The sequence below is a fragment of the Aulonocara stuartgranti genome (genome assembly GCF_965226115.1).
Source record: "Aulonocara stuartgranti genome assembly, chromosome: 19".
In the NCBI taxonomy this organism is placed as follows: domain Eukaryota; kingdom Metazoa; phylum Chordata; class Actinopteri; order Cichliformes; family Cichlidae; genus Aulonocara; species Aulonocara stuartgranti.
The window spans coordinates 23,267,126-23,295,079 of NC_138955.1; the positions used below are offsets into that span (position 1 = coordinate 23,267,126).

The window sequence follows — 27,954 nt, forward strand, 5'->3', positions numbered from 1 at the left end:
TGTGTGTGTGTGTGTGTGTGTGTGTGTGTGTGTGTGTGTGTGTGTGTGTGTGTGTGTGTGTGTGTGTGTGTTCCTTTGTAGTTATGATTTGTCAATTCCTCCGTGAGACAGTTTAATCATTTTTTACAAACCTATACATGCAGAAAATAAGGGGGGCTTATAAGGGTCAATAAAATAAAATAAAAACACAGACAGCGTCGTAACAGGGAATCGAAACTGCAGACCTTGTTAAACGACACAAGCACAGCTTGGCTCTGTGGGATAATCACCTCCAGTCTGCTCTCTGTGTTGACACACAGCACAGAGGAGTCGATGTGGGAGAGGGTGTCCAGGGTTTCTTACTTCACCTGGGAGCCAGAGCTTGATCCAATCTGCCTTTCCCACTGAGCCGTCGTGAGGCAGCTGGCATTTTATTCAAAATTGATTCCTCATTGTGATATGAATTTAAAAATTGATAGTCACACAGGATGTTAAAGGTTCAATTTTCACATTAATTTACTCTTTAAAATGAAATATTTACTTTTCTAGTTTTTGTCTTCTTTGGAAAAGAGCTGAAGTATTTTATTTCTGGCTTATGTCCCCTTGGCAAAGTCCAGCAAAAAGAGACCCAGGATGAAAATATCCACTTACGATTAAAACATTCACGTGCAAAACGCCTTTTTTTTCCGGTCTTGGTAATGGCAGAGCTCCTCCGCATGCAGATGGGACCTCATAATTCCAAGCTCGTGAATTGCTTCCGTGAGGCATCTGCAACTAAAGCTGCATTCACAATAGAAAAGATAATCAAAGTTTTATCTGTTTGTGGTGCACAGAAGGCAATCTTTACTGTTTAAACAGAAGGAAATGATTGACTCAATGAGGCTTTTCATAGCTGAGAGTTTGGGGTCATATTTGGGTGGAAGATTAAAAAAAAGAAAAAGGGCATAGGAGTTATTTGTACTCATCTATGAAAGGATCAAATGTGCATTGAGTTGTTAAAACCTAATGTTTCTGCTTTAATTCTTCTAACAACCGTTTACCACCAAATAACAGGTGTTTTCTCTCATGCTACGTTTATCTGTCCAAAAGTTCCCAGTCACTGTTATAACACTAAAGAGGATGTTTTGGCAAAAGTGTTCTTGTAAACCGCACGGGAACTGGGTATTAAACCCCCACATCTTTACGGTAATTCAACATCAAAGACAGATCAGCTGGAATTTGAAAGCACCGAGTGGGTGTGAAAGGACTTTAAATACAAGCATAAAATATAAATGATAAAATAAGACATTGTAATGCGTAAACCCCGACTATAATCGCTGAATGCAAGTGTTTTTGCAGTTAGTGGATCGCTGACTCAACACAGATCCTGACAAACACCAAACTGTTTTCCAGAGCAAAGCCAGCACTACCACTGCTCTTAAAAGCTCACTTGATAAATGTGCACAGCTGCTCCGCAGATTACATACTGTTGCTGCTTAAGTGTCTCATATGCAAGTTAGTGAAACAAACCTTATTTCTTCGTTCATATATTATTATAATAATAATAAACCTATCTTGCTTTTTGTCCAGTTTTATAAACTTTACTTAATAATATCCAAATAATTTCAAAAAGACAAAACTTAAGCAGGAAATTAAGTCATCTTGTAGAAAACATAAGCAACTAACTAACTACTAAAAATAAGAATTATTTAACACTAAATGGATTAAAAAACTAAGAAGTGTTACATATGCATATTTTAAGTCCCAGTTCTACCAGACTGTATATAAAAGATGGGCACAGACCCCTTGTCTGAAAAGTGAAGCTGATGCAACCGTGCAATAAACATGTACTTATGTAATGGCCATCAGGTGCAAAAAATCAAATTCAATTTAGTTGTTTTCATTTAGCCCCAAATAACAACAATAGTCACTTCAAGAGTAGTAGTAGAGTACTACAGTATTTGATTGAAAACCACAACAATCACATGACCCCTCTATGAGGAAGCACTTAGCAACTGTGGGAAGGAAAAACTCCCTTTTAACAGGAAGACACATCCGGCAGAAGCAGGCTCTGGAGGAGCGGTTATCTGCCACAACAGGTTTGGGATGACAGGACAAAAGACATGGTGCGGAAGGGAGCCAGAGATGAATAATAACTAATGATTGAATGCAGAGTGCTGTAAAAACACATAGTGAGTGTGTAAGATCCCTGGTGTCCAAAAGGAGTCTGGTTGTATAGTCTATGGGAAAACAACACTTTCTTTGTAACTTCAATAAACACTTTCCTTATGAGTTTATGGTTTCATTAGCTCACTAGTCTTAATACAACATGTGGCTCATTTTGTAAATTATTGATCCCAATAGGATCAGAAAAGGAGGATAACAGAATTGGGCTTTGAGGTGGGTCTACTTTGTGACATATAAATTGTACGGGTGTGACAAGTCCCTTAGTTTCTCAGTCCGATCCACATTTCAGTCAAAACATGAAGATGATGATGACATCAGAAACACTCAGTTTTCAGACAGCAACAATGTACCAGTGTCTGCAGACAACCACGGCACACCTTGATATACGGTAATAGTTTATGGGACGTCACATAAGGGCCAATAAAACAAGCCAAGTGCCGCAGAAAATATATACAGCAGGGCTGCTATACAGGAAGTTGATGTTAAAAGAGAAAAGCGCAGTTTTAACGAGACTTTTTACTGCAGTTCCTTAAATGCACTTCTACAATTTTGCTGCCTTTTTTTTTCAAAAGCACATATTTGATTGGGAAACAAGACTTTTCATAGGCTCTGAGTAAAGTAAGGCAGCTCTGCATGCTGTGCCCTGCCTGACTTAAGCTACAGCAGCAGCTCTGCGCCGCCTACACACTCACACCCGCGCCAAGAAAGAGCTCACTTCCAATTCCTCTCCTGCGCTGCGTGTCGAGTCAGCGTGGACCCGTTTCTCTCCTGCTAGTGAATAGTTAGAGCACAGCACTCAGGCCAAGGGAGCTGTTACCTCGCCTGACAGAGGGAGTTTCATCATTATTCGATCCATAAGAGAGGATTTTGTCACAACAGCGACAGCAAACGCTGCTCCAGTGAATATCGTTAGCACTGCTTTGGTCTGAGTTTCACTGTGCACTTCCACAGCTGCTCTAGAGCATGTTGTCTGTTATGGGCACAGATTTAAAGGCTGTCATCCAAATCCATTCACACTGCAGGTGTCTTAAGCATGGTTGGAAAAATATACTCTGTAACACATTTTAAATGTGGTTACTTTAAAGTCTAAAAATTAGCTCTCTAACTGGACAGGAGAGACTGGGTAGCCAAATTTTTCTTTTTAATTACATGGGCAGGAATATAGTAGTTAATTATTGGAGGGTTTTTGTTTTGTTTTTTTGCTGCAGTGTTCTTCATATGTACGCAGCCTTGATTGCCCAGATCATTTTGTTTGTTTCCCAATAGATTAAAATTGCTGCAAACAAAAGCTTGAACTAATCAATCCTGTATGGAACATCACACATATGGGACCTGACAAGCTTGCCTTCTCTATTTATTTTTCTATTTAAATTTTGCCCTGATATGGGCACAAAAAATAATAACTTCAAAATAACCTCATTTTCTTTAGGTAAACATCAGGTCAAAGTTCAAAAGGATTCAGTTTACAGCGCTGTAACGCAGGAACAGGAACATTCTTCCACTTTGGATACTACAACGACCAAATGTTTGATGCCTTTGCTTATGGAAGCGCAGGAATGATTAATCAGTTATTGAAACCGCCTTGATTAATATTTAGCGTTTGATTAGGTAAACCAATTAATCAGCTAATCATATCAGTAGCAACAAATTACCTGTGTAACAAGAAAAGAGAGGGGAACTTTCCTCCACAGGGACCGTGCAACATGAGCGTACTTTCTATTTAAACCACTATATTTATTTTAGTTGAAGCATTTAATGTCTCGTGCTGTACCTGAACTGTTCACAAAATGGTCTTTTTTGCCCTTGCAACAAGCAATTTGTGGATGAAGCCCCGGTGCAGATGGAAGCCCTCAGCGTGTTTTTTATGAGTGAACATGGAGAAGCTTCTCTGTGTGTTCCCGACCTGGCAGTCTACAACAGGCACTTCAAATTGCTTCTGACACAAAGAGAGCCTAGCTAGTCATTTGTGTCTGACTTGATCTGTCTCTGTGGGGCTCGAGCATTATTCGTGTCTGTGGGTTTCTGTGTCTGCGCTCCTTGTGAGTGTGCACATACAGACTAGCAGGACAAAGTATTGGCTGGGTCCAGGCTTGTATCAGGTCAGCTTGCCCCTCTCACAGTGTCCCTCCTCATTAAAAAGATGCCTCAGGCTCCAAACTCGTGACCACAGACCTAAACTGAGAAAGCTCTCCTCGACGTGACAAGGACCACATTAATACTGCGACGCCCTCCACTCACTGGACTACATTTGCAGGACAATACTGACATCACTAGCACTAGTTAAAAGAAAGGGAAAAAAAGCAGAGTTAAAATTGGCCAAAATTCAATTTCAAAGTCACTCTTCCAGAGAGACATCAAATCCAGCCAAAGCTCAAATCTATTCCACTGGATGCTGCCATGAGATTCAAAATGATGATCTGCTCATGCAGAATGATATTGCTCTGAAAGTGTAACAGAGCATAAGGTAGCTGGAGTGAGACAGAAGCAAAATCTGTCAATACACATTATCATTTCATGCTGATCTCATATGGAACACAACGCTCTCCTACCTTAGATAAGGGGACGCCAGAGCCATCTTTTAATCTGCTGCCTTCCATAATGAAATATCAGCTCACCACCTTCCTCATCACGGGTCATGTCCCAAGGAGTGTGTGTGACCACAGAGCCTTTGCCAAGCGCTTACGTCAAAAGCCCTTCCTATTTTTATCTTTTGGAATGACATTGTTAATTAGCGGGCATCCACAATCAGTAATTAATGCAGAGTAGATTCTTGGCCCATAAGGGCACCCACCGTGGAGAACGGAAACGATAACTCAGTAATCACGCCACCGTCAAAATGGCTCAAAACCATTTTTCACTGTGTAATAGATCCATTTGCCAGTTTCAAGGTTAGGTTTTCCACTCGTCCAAAAGTCTTTTTTTTTCTCTGATTTTAATTGTCTGCTGACCTTTACCCTGCAGGTTAAAATATACATTTGGAGAGCTCTTTGTAGAAGTTATAATTGGGGGTCGGTGATGCAGTCACAGCCCGTCCCTGCAATCAGTGTGTCCTCGCTGCGTTGACTTATCTGACCCAGGCACATGTACAGGCAGGGCCAGGCACTCACTTTTTACAAAAATCAGACAGAAAAGCTAAACACGACCAGCTACGTGAACACACACACACACACACACACACACGGCATACTCCGTCAGTTGCGCTGAATTTAAAAGTGAAACACAGCACTCACAAGCCGACATCTATATGTACTCAGTCATTTCCGAGCCTGCAGCAGGGAGTATTAAATCCATTTCACACCAGGCACGAAGATCTGCAACTTTCAAATATAATTATTTTGTAGCGTGTAATGGAAGATTGCACACTAATGCAGAAGGTTGGTGAGGCACAAAAAGTGACTGGAAACAAAAAAATAAAATCCTTCAGATCCTGAAACTAAAAACCAGGACTCGCAGATTACATGCAACTTTGGCTGGTAACATGCTACTAGTTAGTAATTATGGAGGGTCACAAGTGCCAAAAATGAATTAAATAAATACATTATTAAATAATTAATCAAATGTGCCATCAATTGATAAAAGTAAAATAAAATTAAAAATCTGTTCATTTTATTTAAACAATGTAATCAATTATTTATTCATTAATTTCCGATGTTCAATGATTAATGACATGTTTAAGGAGTTGTTTAATAATTTATTAGTTATTTAATAATGTATTTACTTCTTCATTTTGGCACTTATGGCTCTCCGTAAGTACTGACTAACAGCTATTTTCAATAGCGAGTAACTGAACTGATCCGCTACTGTGTACTGTATCTTAAATTGTTGGTGAACATGAATTAAAAGGATATGAAACCAACTAGCTTGTAGTTCTTTTAGCTGTGGGGTGTATACTTAGGTAACCTACTAACTAGCCCGTCACATAGTCAGACCTATCACACGAAAAATGGCCAGGCTCGTCTTTGTGGTATGGGTGGGAACAGCAGTAAATAGTAACATGCACACAGCAGAAGTGAAGAACCACTGGGAGGTTCATACCAACACTCTCAACTCAAACTGGCTCAAACGACCGTGAATACAATGCCAGTTCTGAGTACTACGCTTGTGAGTGCAGTGTGTAGTCACTGGGACTAATGTTAAGCCTGCTACTGGAATGTTAATACCTTTAAATCACAGTCTGCCTGCCTGATTATCTGACTATCCCTTTTTTCCATCTTATATGTACTACTTAAAAAACACAATGCATGGCATTACAGCAGCTTTGCAGACTTTCAGAAAGAAACTTTGTCTGGAACTGGCCGGGTTTGTGTTAGTTTTGTTCAGTGCATCGCATGTTCCTTTAATTGAGGAATAGGGTTGTCACAGCTTGAAAGTACTGTGAAAAATTCCATTTTCAATACCACATGAGCAACAAATCACAAAAAGTAAGGCCTCAATCTGGGACTTTTTAGACACCAACACTTTTTAGACACAAATATGTGTGTTATGCTGTTAAATTAACACTGTCCCTTACAATAGACATTACAGACGAGCAGAGCTGATAGCATTTGGCCACCTTGCTACTGAGGAATTTTGCACATGCTGAAGTGAATGTTTAAGCTACGCATAGGAAGTGGCTACATTTTTCAAGAGCCTTGTTTGTGTGAGCACCAGGTTCAGCACCATGGACAGCGCACCAGGGCAAACCATCCTATCAACAAGGACGTGTCGGACTGAGAGGAATTGAATTTTTGTGATTAAAAGATGGATCACACCGGTGCTACTGTACAATTGCCTTCTTTTTTTTTTTGGTGGGGGGGGGGTGGGGGGTGTCTTCTATTGCTTCTAATGCTTCACACAACACAAACCAACAGAGATACACAAAATAAGCTGCCTATTGCCCACATGAGCAACGTGGCAGGGTACTGATAAGCAACACATTAGATGAAAAGACCCAGCTTTAAAGGATTGCCAAGTGCAGCTCAGGGTTTATTGGGTCAGAATATTTACTATGCTGCATCATTAAGTGTGGGAGTACCATTTCCAGCATGGCCTCAAACTGTGCTTCTGACATTTGAAAATAGTGCTTTTATACCAATGACACACGCGTTACCTCGTAACTACTCACTCATTGTTATCAAAGGTGCTTTCTCAGGGGGCAATAGAACACGAGAAATTGCTGCGACAATCAGACTACCGCTTTGGTTATGTTAATGCGTTCACGTTGGCTGATTGCTCCTTGAGAATGTTGAGTCTCTTGTTTTGTTTTGCTCTCATCATCACCAGTAATGAGTGTCCCATCGTCATTATTTTTGTTTGACACAGGTAGTGTTGTATTGGTTCCTAAAAGCGGTTAGCTTGTTGTTTTTCCACACAGATGAAAGAGATTTTTTTATGAGGTCTTATGTTTGTTGATTAACAACACCCTTCCCTCCTAAAATAATCCGCCCTTTAGCAAATTTGTTAAAATATATATTTAAAAACACTGACAGGGGGAACGGAAATTGTCATTAAAATTGTTCTGACATGTTAAGGCTTCAGCTCCACAAGACCTCTTAAAGTGTCCCAGCAACAAGGTTCAGCAGATCTTTCAAGTCTTGGAAGTTGTGAGGTGGGCCACCAGGGAATGGGCTTGTTTTCCTCGCACATCCCACAGACGTAAACACTATGTGATGTTCTTCAAACTACTCTTGAGCAGTCTATGCGGCAGGGTGCATTATCATGCTATCTTGCCCACTGCTGTCATCAAGAATGACGTCTGTGGTCTGCAGGAGGAGGAGGCACGTGTCAAAGGATCATCAGCATGAATGCCAGGGCTTAAGGCTTTGCAGCAGAACATTGCCGAGAGCTTTACACTGCCGTGCCGCCATCTCACCTGATGATGGATGTAAAAGAAAATATGATTCATTGCATCTTCTTTCATGGTCTTTCATGGTCCAGTTCTGACACTCAGAAGCCACTAAGGCACTTTTGATGCCAGACAGGGGTCAGCATGGCAGCTATGCACCCACATATACAGGAAGCTATATGCTGTGACATCTTTTTTTTTCCATAAAGCTGTTTCCCAGTCTGGGAACCCTTTAAGTGTGTTCTTGTGTGTGTTCTCATTTGAGGAAATATTCCTTTATGCTTTACATGTGACACACACATGTATGGTAACGTTTTTACTGCAGTACCAAGTTTGAACAATGAAGGATTTTAAGGTCAGATTCTAACGAAGCATCGTGGCAGAGTGGCACCCCCAACAAAGACAGGAAATATGGTGTCTGAGATCAGGTGGAGATGTGAAGGAGAGTCCGGAAGGCAGAGTCAGAGAATATCATTGAGTCCTAAAGAAAAGGGGACTGATTCACAGAAGATTATTGGATCTGGGAGACGACAACAGAACCGAAGCAGGAGTGATGAAACGAATAGAATTGCACGAAGAGCTCAAATATAAAGCAGTGCAGGCAGAACTAGTCAGTAAGTGTTAATGCCCTGTATAGACACACCTATGTTCATGATGTATTTCCCGATTTCTCTTTTTCTCCTTTAATTTGTTCATTTGGATCTGTTAATTTGCAAACCAGGATGTGACATAACATGGTCAGAGCAGCCAAGGCATAAATGAACTACGTAAGAAGCAAAAGCTAATTGCAGATGAAATTCCTCATGTGGACAAAGTGAATTTTCAAGCCTTGTAAAAATCTGGTTCAGATAATCAGTGCACTGGCACCGATGCTTCAACGCAAGACCAAGACACAGTAGCCTTGGGCTGCCTAGGTAACCTTGTTAATTAACCTGATGGCCCCACAAGATGATAAATGACGAGCCTTTGGTAAAAAAAAAAAAATGTTTTAAAAAAATGAATAAGTAGTTCCCTGCTTCTCTCTCTCTCTCAAGTTACTCTGAACAAAGCATCGGAGAAGCTTTGTTTCTGTTGTTCTGCCCACTTGGGATTAACTCAAACAATAAAATTATTTCCACCTGCACAAAAAGACAAAAAAAAAATGTTTACACAAATGTTTGTGTAAGAGCGTGCTCGCACATAAATGCTGTAAACAGAAAAACGCAAGGAGGATGCTGACAGGAAAGAGGCACATTTGTAATCCTCAGCAACAAAACTGTGGATGCAGACAGGTAGCAACATGTGCGCACACACACACAACTATGTTTTCTGGCTCGACCCTAGTTAATGCAGACGTAGGGTGTCCCGGGGAGATGAAGCGAAGAGGTGAGGTATCAGTGGAGAGCATGTTCAGGGCATGTGAGGAACACCGAGGCGTATTTGTGTATTTTGGCCGTGACGTTTCATTTTTCTGTGCATGCGGCATAAAAAAACAGAAGAAGAAGCAAAAAAAATGAAACAATAATAAGAATGTGCGGTTGTGTGCGACACACAAGAGACTGGGTACGAGTGTGCTGTGTTTGATGTTTATTTGCAATCTGCACATAGTGTGTGTGTGTGTGTGTGCAAGCGGAGAAACAGCAGCTCTGTTCATTTCGGTGTCTGTGTGTATTCACAGCTTCATGTGTTCTTATAACAAAAAGAAGAAGAGATAGGCGATGATGCAGGAAGGAGGAGGGGAGTGCAGCTATTTTGGCATGTGTATTTAGAAAGTGAGAGAACGTAGGGTTTTTTTTTTTTTCTTTAATGCTTCCTTCTGTGCTCCAATCAGACTTTATAGCACCTTGTCTCTGGAGGACGGTGAGGATATAGCAGTTCATGAGAATAAAAATATCATTAGAGAAATATGAAAACCTTTATGTGAGAAAGCAACAATATATCGCCTTAAAATGGGCCAAATGCCAGTGGGAACAATAGTTATAATAGAGAAGCATTGAAAGGTGGATGCAAGGAAGAAAAATAATGCCAACAGGGTAGACTGTAATACCTCTGCCTATGGATTCCCATCCATACTGATCATGAACCACACCAAATGTGCAAAGCATCTTCTTGTTTTTCACAGACAGAGGTTGGAGACAGGGTGTCATAATAAAATTTCTTTTGGAAACTCTTGACTTTGCCTGTGCTGTGCTCAGAAAGTGTTTGGGGCTTGTTATAAATGGGAACCCAAGAACAACAGCAGCTCTGACGGAGACCGATGCTTTCTGAGCTTTGCTTTAGCACTCAGGGCAGATAAGGAATTGTAAAACCTTGGTGCGGCAGGTGTTCGGGAAGACTGTTGAGGTTGTCTTTCAGGCGCCTTCTGAGATTTCCTAGACAGCCATTCTATCACTTCATAAAAGGGATGAAATCCAGGCTTTTAGCCACATGTGGCAAGAACTGATCATCAGAACAGTGGATGTCGTTGAACTATAAAAGTCCCTGCTTGGGAAAAAAACAAAGCCATTAGAAATGGAAACATATGGGAATAATTATTTCATAACAGTTACTATGCTCATCAGTGGCAGCAAGCTAACAGTAGACAGGCTTACAAAATCCCAGGGACAACTTCCTTGAATTGTCCAGAAGGTGCCAATGATTGAAAAGAATGACTGGTACTGCACCAAGTAGTCTACTAATATGCCTTTCTCTCAAACGTTTTATTCATAGCAATAAATGGTCAAAAGTTCTCACAATCTGTTGCTCATAACCCCCCAAGATCATCTTCACATGTACCTCATGGCAGCAACCTCTATGATTCCCTCGTAGGGTGTTTAGGGTTCACTTGAAATTTGGACTGTGAGAGCAAAACATTAAAAGCAAAAATTGCTCCGAGTAATTTAAACTTATCAGTATTTTATCTGTATTTTTTATTTTATTTGTAGAAATAAGGTTCTGTCCCAACATCCTATATGTGACAGCAATCCACAGTAAAGTCTACAAATGTTAAAGCCAAAAAGCAGTAAGGATTGTAAGGTCAGAAGACAGCACCCAGACAAAAGATGAAACAAATAGCCTTATTTCCCCAGATTGCTCTCTAACTGAGAAAATTGGCAACAATTACATCTGGACTGACACTTCATGGATTTCCTGGCACTACAAAAAATATCCAGTTCAAGAAAACACTGCCTGTTCAATGTGTCCTCTCTCGGCATTTTACTCACGAGCTGACATCATTTTAAGAGTATTTTTCTACCAGCGTTGTGGTCTGCAACAGAACATCTGTTGGACTTCACATAAGTTCCTTCTTTGTACCAGGCTTTCTCAATCAACATGAACAAGAAGAAGCTGAACAAGCATGTTCGGCTTCTTCTTCCCGAGCAGCACATTAACAAACAAACAAACAAACAAAAAACATAGGATGTCTTGTTGACAGCTATTGTGTGCACAGGATCATTGGCACTTTCCACAACACATTCCTGCTTATGACTTTGGCTTGAAATATTTGGTGGCTTGAGGTGATGAGGTGAGGTTATCCACGTTATTTGATGGATAGAGCATTGGACGTATAATATTGCTGGTTGATCAACAGCTAGAAATTCATTCTATAGTTTTTCATAGGATAAATATTCATGCTAGGATGGACTAATCTTCCCTTTGTTATCAGCTAGCTATGAATGCAACTTCTATTTCAGTTGGAAGAAATAAGTCTGATCATTCTAATTTTCCTTTTCCCGTTTAGGATCAAACTCTGGTTCATCGAGTGCCACATAGTCTTACCTTTGCAGTTGAAGCTATTACTTGCAGCATTGCAAATGACGTGGGGGAATTTCCATTATTTATTAGGCAGTATTCTGATTGGCTGAAGGATAACTTAGAGCGACACCTCTTGCCAGTTAGAGCAGGCTGTCATGAATGATGCAAATCGTATTCAAATAGCTACCAAAACAGGCTGCTGGAGGACTGAGAAGAATCAGGGATATGGGGAATATCAAAGTTTTGGTGAATAGATTTGGGATATATAAGAGACTGTATTTAACAGACCTTTTAGTCTGTAAAGTTGAGAAAACTCAATATAAAAGTAGCTTTTTGCGTTTTCTCAAGTTTTGACTGTTGTTGATTTTAGCTAGATTTAGTTCTGGCAACTCCAGTTTTGTTGTTCTCCCAATTACAATAATCTTGTTAGGTTAAAGGTTTTTGGTTTGGGGCTGATTATTACACCTGACACCTTCCTGCAACCCTCCCATTTATCCAGGCTTAGGACAGGACCAACAAGGACTAACAAGGACAAGGCATTATTTTCTTCTCTGTCTGACTGTACTTGTAGATTTCTGTGTAGACTTAACAAGAGGCACAATTCTGATATAAAATCCCCAAAGAGTCGTAAACAATAAGAATAACAATAAGAGCTTAAATGTGTTGTTTTTGCTGTTTAACTAAGTGGTCTCCCTGGTGTTGTAAGTTGGTTATCATAGCTGGAAAGGATTCAGCATAAGATGAACTTGGCATCACTTCTCTAGTGGCTGAACAGCCAATTTGGACCAAACACTCAGTAGTCCAAGGATTCACTTTTTCAGATCCATCGGGAAAAAAAATACTGACCAACACTGGACATCTAAAATCTTTGTGTGGGAAAAGGGAATGGAGATTCTTTGCTCTCCCACAAAGACCTCACACTGTCTACAGCTGAATTTGCTGCTCAGTCCTCAGTTCTTCCAAACTCAACTTTGCTCTTTTACCTTTTTTTTAAAAGTCACCCCCAATTTTTTGTACTGGCCTTTCACAAAGAAGACTTCTAAAAACAAAATAACTCACCATTGCCTTCATTTCTTCTGTTTGGCCACCTACAGAAAAAGTAGTCGACAAACACTGTCTGGCTTTTCTGGGAATTTTCACTGAATCACATAGTCCTCCTCATCATCAACAGACTGAGTTTGCTCAGCTGGCTTGGACCTGGACACTTCAGACTTTCCATGTAAGAGCAAATACATTTACCTCTGAAATGTGGTTGAGGGAAAACAGGTAAAATGCTCGAGTCTACCACTGGGCTTCAACAGTTTGCTTGATTTCTACCTTAAAGTGCCAAATGCTGTCAATTCTATTACATATTATTCTTCTCTGTGTGAATGTGTGTGTGTGTGGATGGGTGGATGACTGGGTGGATGACTGGACGTGTAAAGCGCTATACAAATACAGGCCATTTACCATTTCTCTCATGCTGTATCTGTAATTCACATTTAAATAAAAACCCACATTCATTATTATAATATTAGTGTCAGTACTTTTTTGAAGTACTGAGCCTTTTTCCATATCTTTTCAAACTCTGATCTTGTAATCTAACTTTAGCATAATAATAATAAAATTCTTTCACATCATTCCTATCACTGAAGCTCAGTCTAAAATCAATTTAATATTATCTTGCAAAACATAAATGTCTCGGCAAAAAGCATGATCTCTATATTAAAGGGGTAAAGTTACTTTCTCACTGGAAAAAATTGATTTTTTTTTTTTGCTACTTTTTTCTGTATACTTTCTGGGTAAATGATACACATTTGAATTCGAAGAAGACAGAAAAATAGAGAAAAAAAGAGCAAAAATGCCCAACTTGCATTTGCATGTTTTTTTCTGAAGCAGCTGTGGAATAATATTGACATTCTTTGGGATGGATTAGTCACTGAGGAATCTGGGAAGAGCATTAGTATTCTGCATCATAGCCAGAGTACTTTGGATCGTCTCTAAATTTCATCATGCATTGCAAGTTGTTGTCCAAGGAGACTTTAATACAAACTAAAGTTATGCTAACATGCTTATATTCTTTTGGGTTTTTTTTTTTTTTTTTACTGCTATGAGGACATTAATGCAAGCATGTTGGATCTTTGACACTGACGTGTCCATGCATTTATGGGAAGAATATTGCATTTTTGGCAAAACTGGTGGGGAGGAGAGAGGGCATTATTAGTAGCTGTGAAAAAAAGAGCAACAACAGAGCAGAAAAGCCCCAGCAGACACTGTGTGAGTCATCTCGGTTAAAAAGTGTTCAGGGAGGCACGGTTAGCTAATAGGGAGCTACAATACAATAACAAAAGCATTGTCCCTTGGTAGTGCTGTCAAAGATTTACCAAACAATTCAAGAGGCTGTTATCCTTAATAAGATTCATGATATTGTCTTATAGCAAGTTACTCAGCTGTAGCGCGACTGATGAAGCAAAAGATTTTTTTTTCTAGTCAAATCAGAAGAAGAAGAAAAAAACTACAAGCAGCATGGAGACTGCATCAGCTCAAATAGAGATAACAAACTTCAGTCATCAGTTACAGGTCCAGATCTTTGTTACGTCAGTGTTTGAAACTTGTAGCTGGAACATTTAGCAAAGAGTGGAATGCTTGCTTTATACTGAGTTAAAGACTGGGCAGTTGTTTTTGGTGGGGTTTTTATATGGTGATATTGGGAATAGTCTTTCTAAACAGTATGTAAAGAAAGCTTTTTTTGCTACCTCTGGGCAAGTTCAATAAGATAAATTAAGTTTCATACACAATGTCTATTTACTTTCATGGCCCACAAGTGTGGCACCAATAAGTCTTATTGCTTTATATCACTATTTTGGAACAGCAGCAGCACTGACAGCAGCTGACTTGTTTTTCCACCATTGATGTTTTTCCAGCAAGCTGTATATGGCAGCTAAAGCTTCACTAATGTTTTTGATGGCTACAGTATCTTCATTCAGACACTTGTGTTAGTAGACTGCTCACATACTAGTGCTTGAGCTTCCATAGGGTAGAGTTGTGTGAAGTTAAACACAATGCAGTTATTGTAAAAAATGAAAATGGCTGTTAGCTAGCTAGCACTGGCATTTCTATTAACATAAGTGCTTTTTAAAGGCTGGATATTAGTCGATGGTCCATCTCATTCTGCTATAGCAGAGGATGAGGGGAGAGGCTTTTATACAGAACTTTTTGCCAGTTATGATACTGGGTATTCATAGTACACCGAGTACACACAACATACTGCAGGTAAAATAAGTATTGAACACGTTAGCAATTTAAAATATATTTGTAAAGGTGTTATTGACATACAGTTCTTACCAGATGACAGTAAAAACCCATCCAAACCACACATGCAAAGAAATCAAACCATAATGTCCATAAATTAAGTAATGTGCAATGATAAGGGGAGAAAAGTATTGAACACATAAAGAACAGGAGGTGCAAAAAGGCATGGAAAGTCATGACACCAGCCAGAATCTGTCAGTAATTAGAAAGCAATCCTGCCAATGAGTGCAAATTCATATCAGCTGGTTCAGTCCCGACTGACAGCCTATAAAAGGTGTCACACAAGAAACATCTCATGATGAGTAAAACTAGTGAGCTCGAGCAAAAATGTTGATTGTATATTATTTCACCAAAAACCGGCCACGACCAGGTGCTCCCTACAAGATTTCAGACAGAAGAGATAAAAACATTATAAGAAGAGTCGTCCAAGAGCCACTTGTGGAGAGCTTCAAAAACACCTGAAATCAGCAGGGACAAGGCAAAACTCCATTTCTGAAGATAAAGCATGGTGAAGCACAACATTTAGACAAGCCTGTGACATATAATCTGAGCACCATGTTTGGAGGTCAAAAGGCACTGCATATCACCCCAAAAACACCAGACCACCAGTGAAGTTTGGAGGTGGGGCTGTTTTTAAGTATAAGGCCCTGGCACTCTTCGTGTAATTGAAGGAGGAATGAATGGAAAAATGTTTTGAGACATTCTCGATAAAAAAAAAAATTCTGCTGTCATCTACCAGGATGATGAAGATGAAAAGAGGGTGGATGTTTCAGCAAGGCGATGATCCCAAACACACAGCCAAGGAAACTCTTTCATTTGGTTTCAGAGAAAGAAAATAAAGCTGCTAGAATGGCCCAGCCAATCACCTGCCCTGAAAATTTATAGAAAGAACTAAAGCTTAGAGTTCACAGAAGGAGCCCACGAAACCTTCAGGATTTGAAGACTGCGTGTGGAAGAAGGTGTCAAAATCACACCTGAGCGATGTATGTGACTAGATTCGCAACTGTAGTGTTGCACTTTGCAAAAGGATGAGCATATACAACATGACATCATCCATTATATTTGTAACTCTGTCTGTGGAAGCCGCAGCTTTATGTCCACTTTCATCCTGATTTTCTGCCTGATAGCTGCCTGTGAGGACTCCTGTCAGCCAAAGGAGCTACTCCCCGAACTTAGTGAGTTATACAGAAATCACATGTTATAAAGACTATTAGCTACTGAGATTGTGAACATTGTACCGCATAAACTAATTTTTCTCTCTGAACTTAGTCACTTTAACACCAGATTCTATGGGAACTAACCTTTGGAGCCTCTAAGCTATTTAAGGAACTGCAGCTCAACTGCAGATCAAACACTGTATTTCTAGAAAAAATAAATAAATTAAAAAGAAGAAAATGAAAAACCTGAAGATGGAAAAACAAAATTAGAAGATGTAAAAAGCTCAGCGCACCAGGAAATTAAAAAGGATTCCTTCCCCTGTAACAGACAGCGAGTGGTCTCTACTCGGATTCTCTCATTAGGAAATCTTAACATGATTCTGGTTCAAGCACACAGCATGTTTTGAATACTACATCGTTTTATTATTGGCTTGGCTGTCCTCCACACCCTTTAATCATAATCATTCTTTTCATGATCTGCTTGCAGTGATGGACGTCAGTTATTAAGCATTTCTCAGCTCCTTTCATGTGACATAAGAGAACGTGACGCTTTTGATGGAGCTCATAGATTTTTAAAGGATACTGGCAGTGATTCATTCTTTGCACTGTGAATTGACACGTGACGTGCTTTCCACGGTTGTTTTCAATTCGCGGTCCGCTGTGCCGCCATTTAAAACACAATCATTTCCCCCCCTGTTATTGCTAATGTGAGCACTTCCATGGTTTCCCTGTCAAAAAAAAAAAAACATTGTTAATTCTTCGTGTCTGTTTTTGTTTCCGGCTCTAAGAATAAAGCCAAATTGGCCCGACATCACAGGAATGACAAGTGAATTCAGTGTTGTGTTTGTCTGCTTCTTCATTTTCTTTCCATAAAAAAAAACGTTTATTTACTAAAATGTTTCTCTGATTTCAGAATCTTCTCTTTGAACTGTACCAGGTGTGTTTTAGCGCAAGCTGGGTAGGGGGCCATGACAGGAAGAATGTGGGGAAAGCATGGCGTGAAAGAGGGAATCAGTGGAAAAGCAGGAAGAGAAACAAAAAAGCAGAGAGAGAGAGAGAGAGAGAGAGGGTGCCCAAATAGTTTATTTACCTCGGTGGGGTAAACAGGAAGTGATATAGGTTGGAACGAATTTGAATGACAAGGCAACTGATTTCTCCTAATTGGTTTTGACTGTCTGTCTTTGAACTGCCGGTGCGCCGCGGCTCTGTTTCCAGGCAAACAGTTATCTCTGGCAATCTGGAGTGCTGCTTAATTCCTCAGACAAATATCAAACCTCTCTCCACACTGGATTAGTTGCAGTTTAATAAGATTCACACTGCCACTGCTCACAGGAGCTCTCCCCCACCCCCAACCGCCCCCACCATACTTGAAACCAATTGCAAGGAAAACTCTGCTTTAAGTTTCCTCTCTGCTCCACCTTCTAAACCAGAACACCCACACACAGCCACACACGCACGCACGCGCGCGCCACCCACGAATCCAGCCCTCACCTGCAGTTCAAACGCACTCGCGTGAGAGAAGCAAAACGAAGCAACTCCAAATGTGTTTAAATATTGTTTCTCCTCACCTCCAGTGAAGGAATACCGCCACGGGGATGAGGCAATGTTGCGCGTTTCCAATGCGAATCTGACTTTTTAGGGGTTTCTTAGAGCGAGTGAAACATCTTGACATACGGCAGATTCCTCCACTCTTTCTTTCCTAGGTACCATCTTTTGATCCAAGAAAACTCTCGAGCAGAGCTGATTTGCATCAAAAACGAATGACATTATCTCACCCTGCAGTTCTTTTTTTCTCTCCCCACCGCCCCGTGCTTTACATAAGATACATCAGATTTTAAGATTCTATAGTGAAATAACTGATTTGGTGAGGAGGGAGGTGGGTTCTTTTGTAGTTGTTGTTGTTGTTGTTGTTTGGCACAATAAGTTCTGCCTGTCAAGACCTCAGCAAAAATGAGCTCTTCACTTGAGTGGCAGATGCTTTCTCTCAGCAGCATCCACAAACATAGCAACAAGCTTCTTGCCTCACTGTCTAAGTTTTTTATTGACAGGCCGCCGCTGGATTAGCTCATTCCTCGGCACAGTTGAGACGTATCCAGCCGGGCACGTGGCAGTTAACCCATTTTCTTCACGAGTGTGGAAGGCTTCAGCCAAAGAAGTTGTAACCTTTTGTTTTATCTGATCGACCCCCAAGATCCATCCAGGGAGAGTGACAGTCTGAGTCAAACAGGGATGAGCAATTCTGACAGTTTTGTGGGTTAGTCTAAAACTAACCCACAGTTAGTGAGATGGAATTCAATTTTATTAAGCTGTAACTGGCCTGTATGTCTCATTTAGGCCTTAAATTTTCACTTTGGTGTACGCAAACATGAAAAGTTGATATTTTATAGCTGCACCATTCCCTGAAATTCAAGCGTTCTTGGTGCATCGAGATGTTTTAGATGCTTTTCACCAAAATCCAGCCTGACATATATGCAGTGTTTAAAACTTCAGGATATCCACAACAGTTAAAAATTAAGTTTTGCGGAGAAACCCAGAAGCAGTGTGGCTAGAGCACAAATTCAGCAAGTCCCAGGTTCAGTTACTTCAATTTGCACCACTTTCTCTCCTTACATTTCCCTTTCTTCTCTGCAGCTATGAAATAAAGACACAAAATGTCACTAAAAGACAATATTTTAACTCTTTTTTATTTATTTATTTTTTTGCAGAAAGTGTTGAGGTGGCATTGTTTGATCCAATCTTTGGGAATCTGAATCTCGACATCTGTCATTCTCCTCTTGAGTCGCCATGGTGACATGAATAAAATAAAACTATTTGATTGATTGCCAAAGAATTTGGTGCTGTACTCTTAAGTTTCCTTGCACCATCGTCCAATTTAAAGTTTCAGCTCTCGCAGTACTTTTGCTTACGAGCCTGACAAACTTATGACATCCATGTTAGCAGTTAGCATGAAAATAATTAACTATTTGCATAAGACAGTGGAGATGTCTAACCTCATATCCTGTTGTTCCTCTGCAAATTTGCATTGTCAGCAGACAAACATTAGCATTCGCAGCTTAAGATAGTTTACATGGCAAAAAAAATTACTGATCCTTTCATTAATGAGCCCAATTAGAGGCAAAAACGGGCTATCACCACTGTACACTCTTATTTAGCTCTTTATTTTTTAGCATTTTTCACTCACTTCTAGCTTCTTCTTTCTTTTTTTTACTCTAATAATAAGATGTTTCATTTAATGTTACATGCACTGTATATTTTGAATATTAAGCAGGAACTCATAGACAGCTGGAAATAAATATTGTCCTTAGGGGAATAAAGCTTGCATGTTATTAGTGCCACATGAAATAAAAAGGCAGACGGTAAAAATGTTGTCCCCCCCACAACTAATACAGCTGCTCTCTGGGCCAATCTGTAACAAATATGACACTTTGTTTTGACTGGAGCTGAAACGCTTCAGTGTAATTTAGAACACGTCTGGTATTGGTGAGATACAAGTTTCATCAAAACCTAGTCAGTGGCACCAGATGGATTTCATGTGACATGTGTATGAATTCATGAATAATATAGCGCACCCCTCGGGTTTATGAATGTAATTTTTTTTGTTGTTTTTTTTACTGGCAAGAGGAATCATTGACCGTGTTTGATGGCTGCTGACGAGGGATGCGAAAATGTAATCCAATTATTAAATTCAGCTCAATTGCTTTGTCTTAGAGATGAACCAGCGAGTCATAAATACTTCGCATTTATTTACAGCAGTTTGTTTTGATTTGCTTAAAGGAGCAAACCCATCAGCTACGCACGTCAAAGTGAGCTCTCTCATCGCGGGGGGAGCAAATAAAACGTTATGAATCCCCACTGTAAGTCTGGAGAGCTTTAACTACTCTAGTGCACAAATTAGCCGTGAACATTTTTTGATTATCCCCCATGATAGTGTGCCGACAAGTTTCACATTATGGGACACGGGCACTCCAAGTTTATGACAAACATGAGGGGCGCACAAGTGGACTTTTATCAGGAGCTTCACTCATATTAAAGACTGAAGTGCGTACTAAATTAGCTTTTAATTTGAAAGTAATGCTTTCACAAAGTAGCAAAACAGCTTTGTCGGGGAGTACAGAAAATGAGCCAATGAGATCAATAATTAAACAAACACGGGGATGGTAGCTACACCTGTATAAACAGGAGGGCAAAATATGTTGGCTGACCTTTTGTCTGTTAACTCTCTATCCTCAAAGTAAGTAAGTCAAAGTCTTTTGTCTGATGCGTTTCCACCTTTGATAACCTCCGATTAGCAAAGCAAAAACTGGTTAATACAACTGTCAGTACGTGAAAAAAAATAACAAAGACAAAACAGATCTACACGGCTGTCTCTCGAGAATCCATCACGACTCTAACATGTCCTCTCCCTTGTCTCACAGGAATCCCACGTATGGCCCTCTCTGTGGGTGGGAGGGACTGTCTGCGTGCTGGTGACACCTGTTCCAGCGATGACACCTGTAGCCCGCGACTGCGCACCCTCAGGCAGTGTGTGGCAGGGGACGGCAGCGTGAAACTGGGGCCCGGGGCGCGAAACCAGTGTGAGAACGCCATGACGGCACTTCTGTCCACCCCTCTGCATGGCTGCCAATGTAAACGAGGCATGAAGAAGGAGAAGAACTGCCTGAGTATCTACTGGAGTCTGCATCAATCTGTGCTGCATGGTAAGATTCGCATTAGTCCCAAGGTCACCAGTAGGTGGACCAGGATCCGGATCAGGACCCAGAAGCTGTTTCAAAAACTGTGAATTTAATCATTATTTTATTATTCATTATTAATATCCTTGTAACTATATATAGTTACAGTGAACTGTTGATTATGTAGTCCATGCTACTTAAAACGTATTGCTTTGAATCATGCTAAATGTGGAACTTTATGATACTTTTGAAACCATTTTTTGAGGACAGTTTCTCTAACTGGATTTCCTTCAGTTGAGTAGCATTAAAAGAGGCGGGCAGAAGTCGGGGTATCATGTCACTGCGATTATCAAGTGTGTGCCACCCAGTACACATGAATTAGACTTCCACCTCCAGATGGCTTGACAGTAGATTCCAGGCTGAAATGAAAAGAGTCATTATTATGTCGAAAACTGAGCATTGTGTGTGCATATTGATAATAGCAAAAACGCAGCAATGACTTTTGTTCACTCAAACTTAGCTTTTCTTCGCTCAAAATAAATTTCTCCTCAAAATGCAACACTTGTACTTGCACATTGTTTTTACGTGCGCTCAGAATAGTGGCACAAAAATAACGCCATAAAAATCCAGAGGCCCTGTAAAATGCGTATGCTTTTACATTCAGACCAAATGGAAAAAGCTCGACTCTAGAACAAAGCTGACAACAATGTAAATATAAGTACGGATAAACCAATCAGTGTCTGTAGAAAACATTTATGAGGTCAATTTCATGCAACACGTAGACAAAACAACACGCATGCTTTCAAGCAATCACGCCTCTGTCGTGCATTTTATGTAATGGACTGTTGGTCAACCAAACATTACTAAAACATCCGTTTATGTACGGCAGTTGCTCCTCCCCAATAAATATTTATTCATTACATTTCAAGTTCAGAACTAATAATAAATATTTATTTTTCTAACTGCATGTACTTTATATTTAAACATCGCTTCATCTCTATTTAAACATCAATAACATTTTATGTCATAGATAGATATATATACTTCTATTACGGTTACCCACTTAATTCACCAGGAACACCTTGCTAGTATGCGATTGGACCGACTTTTACCCTCAGAAGTGCCTTAAATCGATTCAACAAGGTGCTGGAAACATTCCTCACAGATTTGAAACCATATTGACATGATGGCATCACGCAGTTCCTGCAGATTTTTCAGCTGCACATGATATGAACCTCCAGTTCCACCATGTCCCAAACGTGCTCTACTGCAGTGTTTCCCAACCTTTTGGAGCCATGGCACGTATTTCACATTAGAAAAGTCACACAGCACACCACCAAATGTCACAAAAAAGCATTTTTCCCTGCCACCAGGCATAGCGGAATTGGATCAATTTGTCCTTCTTTGCTTTCTTCTGACCACTACTCATGCTAGGGCCTTCATCTGGGTTGGAATTTTCTTCAGGACGCAGGACAGATTGGCTACTTTTTTCCTTGTATTGCTATTATGCAACTGGCAGTTGGCAACCCATTTAATTAGAGCAGGTAGTTGTACTGCCCTCTAGTGGAAGAGAATGTAATTGCTTTGCATGTTACGCCAGTCACTTAGGCTACGTTCACACTGCAGGCGAAAGCGCATGAAATACGATTTTTTTGACCCTATGCGAGCCATATCCGATCATGGTATGACAGTGTGAACAGCGCAAATCCGATATTTTCAAATCTGATCTGGGTCACTATCATATGTGGTACTGAATCCGATACATATCCGATGTTTCAGAAAGCGACTGCTGTTTCAACGGTCATGTCGCATTAAATCCGTCTTTTACGTCACTGACACAAGACAGACGCCAATTATCAGCTCCGGAGAAGCGCCCGAGAAGACATCGCAAACGCTTCCTAGCCATCCAGTGAAACTGTTGGGAAGACAGCGTTGGAGAAATGTGAACATTTTGTTTGTACTGTATAATCTGCAGATTCTGACAGAAATCTGCAACTATCCTTTGAAGCACCGCTCCTCTCTAAAACAGCAATAAGGATCATTATTAGGTTATTTACATTATTATGTAAATAACAAAATAACTTAAAGCAAAAATTGGGCAACGTAAAATCCGAAGTCTTTATTAAGGGCCATCTGTCAAACAATACTGTTTGCTTTGGGTCTAAACAGAGCGCGTTGTGTGTGACGTCTTCTTTTGCGCATGCGGTCCGCATTGAGCGTTCACACTAGAGCACGTTTGCTGTCGCATTTTATTTGTAGTGTGAACGAGCAGACAAAAAAATCGGATTTGATCAAAAAATCGGAATTGAGCATTAAGACCTGCAGTGTGAACGTAGCCTTAGAGTGCTTATCAGGTGGAACCAGGTAATCTTCCACAGCACGCACAGTGGTTGAGAATCACTGCTCTACTGGACTGAGATCTGGTCACTCTTCATCAGATAATCAGATTAAGACAATTTGACCTTTGTGACATGACACAGTCAGGGTCAGCAGGAATACTTAGGTGGCACGTGAACGATGCTAAAGATGTCTAAAGTGGGCCAATAAAACCATTACACCAACAACAACAACCTGAACCACTGATTAGATTTTCAGCCAAAGGTCCAACATCTGATCCTACGGTTCCAGTGTCACAGCAGAAATCAAGACTCATCAGACCAGATGTGGTAAAACACGATTGTTGTTGTTTTCACTTTATGGTTTTAACTTGTGGAAGCAGCAGTAATCTGTGCTCAGTGACAGATGTTTCCAAAAATGTTCCTGAGTCCATGCAGCGATATCTAAGATATAGTAAAGCACTATACAAATACAGGCCATTTACCATCTACTAAAGAATCTTCACACAAGGATCTGAAGATCACAGTTATTCAAAGATTTGCTCCTTTTTCTCCTTGTGTGAAGATTTCTAGCTGGTTTCTCTGGATCTTTGAGAGACTTTACATTCCACAGATGACAGAATCCAAAAATTATTTGGACTAGTTGCACTTATGAGTTAAGAACCCATCCTTCCATCCATCCATCCATCCATCCACCTTCTTCCGCTTATCCGGGGCCAGGTCAAGCAGCCTATGCAGAGAAGCCCAGACCTCCCGCTCCCCGGCCACCTCCTCTCACAAAACAGCCTCCACCAAGGCGTTCCCAGGCCAGAGATATAATGTCTCCAGCATGTCCTGGGTCTGCCCCGGGGCCTCCTCCCGAACCCTCCTAAGTGAATTTTGCACTACTCATCTGCACCTATAGTCCTGTCTCAACTTTGTCTCTTTCCTTCCTTGTGTCCTTTCCTTGTTTTCCCTGTTCCATTTACCCTATTTTATTCTTCTAGAGTTTTTTATTTGTCTGTTTACCTTTGATTTGAATTTTTAGCTTGTTGTTATCTTTCATGGGTCTTAAATCTCTTATTTTTCTCTGTGCCTTCATGATGTCCTGCTTTTGAATCGGCTGAAGAATGTTTCTAAACCATAATACATTTTTTTACAGTCCGTGTTGCAAGCATCAAACTACAAGAAAATCCTTCTTTTGTAAACATTAGATTTTGTCATGTTGCCTTTTTACTATTTTCATTGAAATTTTCCATTTAAATATAATTCAGGGCAGCTGAGCTGTGGCATTAAGCCGTACATTGTGTGATGGTCTAATAAGGTTGTTGAGCACTGTGTGGTTGATTTTCTAGCAACTTCTGTAACTAGCTAATTTCTAATAGCCTGTGGTAATTTACACAAATGTGAGGGGTTTGCATGTTTTGCAGCTTTGTGCACATCTATAGCTTTTATGAGTAACACTACATCCTTCAACAGTGTTACACGCTGGGATTTAGGACTTTGCAAAAATCTTTAAAAAGAAGAAAAGCCATTTAGCTAACTACTCTCTTTCCTCTGTGTTGGCAGGACTCAGCCTGGTGGAGAGCTACCCATATGAACCAGAGGAGAGGGGCACTGACTACGTTCGTCTGGCCTCCATCGCTGCAGGTAATCAAATGAGCAGTTACTGCCTGGCCAGGGGGGGAAAAGTCATTTAAGTAAGTTAAGTATCTATTTTTAAGAACAAAAAAAGGCTAAGTGGGTTATACTATACTACGTGTCAGAGTAATAACAGATCAAGTTGTGATTCTGCGTTGTTTTGACAGAGCAGATATGCAGGTGGTTTTGTGAAGCGTTTGATGAGTAACAGTCTCACTTTGCTTCTGTCTTGCCTCCAAGCCTGTGGGCAAGCTGCAGGGTTGGTATGTGCTGCTGTTAGCCCCCAAGGCACAGATTAATTACCTATTTACTTAATGCAGCTGGAAGCAGCAAAGCTGCAGTGGGTAAAGAGCTGAAAGCCAGAGTGTGAAGTAACGACAGAAACAGAAGAAAAGAAAAGAGGTTACATGGAGAAAGAGACAGAGGAGGCGAGAAAAAGAAAATGGCAGAGCTGTTGACTCATATAAAAAACACTTTGTTTTCTTCTGGAGGAATGGAAAAGACAGAGGCTGCACAAAACTGACAAGTTGCTTTTTTTCCACTGCAGAGGACGTGAAGTTAAGTGTTTTATGTTTTTCTGACAACAGTTACACTCAGAGAGTCTGTGAATGTAATGACTGAAATGAAGTGATTTCTATGGAAGGTATTCATGCATTACAGCAGAGTATAATGATAGTTGTCATGATATACTATCAGGAAGAACCTGATGCACCTTTTCCAGCATAAACCCAACAGGTCAATGAGAAAATGAACCAAATTGTCTTGAAAGAAGAAGAAACAAAAGGAAAATTGGTGGGTTTAAAAATTACCACCACAAAATAATAAATGTTAGAAATGTTAAATATGCAAAGTCCAGCATCAAATCTATTAAACCTTTGTGATATTGATGTGGTCAGTTAAGTAGCAGAGGGGATTGTTAATCAGTTTCCACTGCTTTGGTGTTAATGACATTAACAAGAGGTGAACTAGAGTGGCAACAATGAGACAACCCACAAAATCTGACTCTTTTTTGTTTAACTAGTTTTGCATTTTGGCTAGACTCAGTGTCACTGCTGTTAGCTTGAGGTGATACCTGGCCCTTACAGAGGTTACACAGGCAGTCCAACCCTTCCAGGATGACACATCAATATGTGCCATCTGCTGTGTCTCCCAGCACAGTCTCAAGAGCATGGACTAGATTCCAGCAGGCAGGCAGTTCATCTAGGAGAGCTAGACAGGGACGTAGAAGGTCCTTAACCCATTACCACAATGGGTGTCAGTGCACAAAGGTATCTGCTCCTTTGTGCACTGACAGAGCTACAAAATGACCTCCAGCAGGACACTGATGTGAATGCCTCTGACCAAGCAATCAGAAAAAGACTTCATGAGGGTGACCTGAAGGCCCAGCGTCCTCTAGTGGGCCCTGTGCTCACTGCTCAGCATGGTGGTGTCTGATTGGCATTTGCCAGAGAGTAGAAGATTCGCCACTGGTGTCCTGTGCTTTTCACAGATGAGAGCAGGTTCAGCCTGAGCACATGTGACAGATGTGAAAGGGTCTGACGAAGCCAGAGGGAACGTTTGACTAACCTCTACAGGTTAGTCAACAGCACCCTGACTGCCATCAGGTATTAGGATGAAACTGTCAGACGCTACACTGGTGCAGTGGGTCCTGATTCCCTTATCAGGAACGACATTGCCTGGCCTCATGTGGCAAAAGTATGCAGGAAGCTACTGGAGGATGAAGAAACTTCCAGAGACTTTATGTTTCTGTCCATCCAGGTTACCCCTCAGAGAGCTCAGTGATGTCCCGATCCAGATCTGGGAGGAGATCCCACAGGACACCATCCATTGTTTCATTAGGAGCATGCTCCGACATTGTTAGGCATGCATGTGGGGGCCAAACAAACTACTGAGTACAGTTTTGAGTTGCTGCAATAACATTTTGGCAAACTAAACTTCCTTGCTCTGATAGTTTCCATTTCATTTAACCGATGTGGCGTTCTTCTGTTCCTAACACATACTCAGTCCATATCAATATTGATATCTGGCATGATTTTTGTTTCCCATTGAGATCTGATGTATTTTTCAAGTGTTACTTTAATTCTTTTGAGACCAGTACATTAATATAAATATTAGAAGTCTCTATGTTTTTACACAATTTTGTACTATTTAGGTGTGTGGCGTGTACACTTTAGTCATGTACAGAGGTGAGGTGAGGTGAGGAGTGGAGTGGAAGCACTCTGTGCCACAGGAGGTTTCTTCTTCCCACAAGCTGTAATATTTATTGTATTTATCATGGGATTTAAAGGTAGTTCTATATTTTGGCATCCGGTAATACCAATGAGGGATCAGTGTCAAATACCAATTTCATGTTTCCAAACCTGAACTAATGCAAGTTGACACTGGTAAACTGTACATCCTCTTTTCATGGATGGGAAAGCATTTAACGGTGAGATGAGGGCAGTTCAGGCCATAGTTTGCATAATAGCCTTAAAGGTAAATTCAGGTTATGTAACAGGTAACAATGTAACTGAATACAGAGATGCAGAGCATGGCTTTTCCTCTAAATGGAGCTTTAGAGTGAAGACCACAGAGCATACAAGCTGGTTTAAGATTATAAGAACACTATACTAAGTAATTACTACCACCTGTGAATGCAGTGACTTGTATAAAGTAAAAAAAAGTATCAACTCTATACTGTAACCAGACATGTACTCCCCCACAGCAGAGCTACTCTGCACAGCTTCTCTCATTTTCAAGGATCTTCCCACAACATCCCAGCCAGCTTTTTTCAAACCCACTAAGGATCTCAGCGGTGCATTATAGTGGCGATATCAGCTCAGCACCATTCATGGCTCCCAGAAATGCATAGTGCATGCTGTAACATTCACCTTCATCTCCTTAACCAATTCATTTTCTTCGGGCTTGTTGTGCATAATTTAGTGAGATCACAGATTAGGCAAATTGGATAAACCGCGCTCACCTGTTTGCACGAAACTGTGTTTGCATCTGTAAAGACTGTAAAGAAATGCACACAAAAACCATAAGAAATACCAAACAATTCAGGTTTAGTGCTTGTCACCTTTTACGCGTGATCACATACATATGCTGCTTTTTTAAAACGAAACCTCTCATCCTGGGCTGACGTGAATTACAACAGCACCAGGCCCGCACTGTAACCGCCTTCTGGTAAATCTCGCTCCAGTACCTCCACAAGG

At 40.6% G+C, this 27,954-nt stretch overlaps 1 protein-coding gene across 2 annotated transcripts in view; it reads left to right on the plus strand.

Moving 5' to 3' along the window:
• The window catches only part of gfra4a (GDNF family receptor alpha 4a), a 154,876-nt gene that overhangs the window by 99,838 nt on the left and 27,084 nt on the right, over positions 1 to 27,954 (plus strand). Inside the window, exons 1-3 of one of the 2 annotated variants that reach the window (XM_082516174.1) lie at positions 20,178 to 20,362; positions 20,547 to 20,828; positions 24,686 to 24,766. In XM_082516174.1, coding sequence (XP_082372300.1) covers positions 20,558 to 20,828; positions 24,686 to 24,766 — 352 coding nt within the window. In that variant the 5' untranslated portion in view covers positions 20,178 to 20,362; positions 20,547 to 20,557. Of the gene's footprint in view, positions 1 to 20,177; positions 20,363 to 20,546; positions 20,829 to 24,685; positions 24,767 to 27,954 lie in introns of those variants that run through there. The other variant, XM_082516173.1, reaches the window with a different exon arrangement.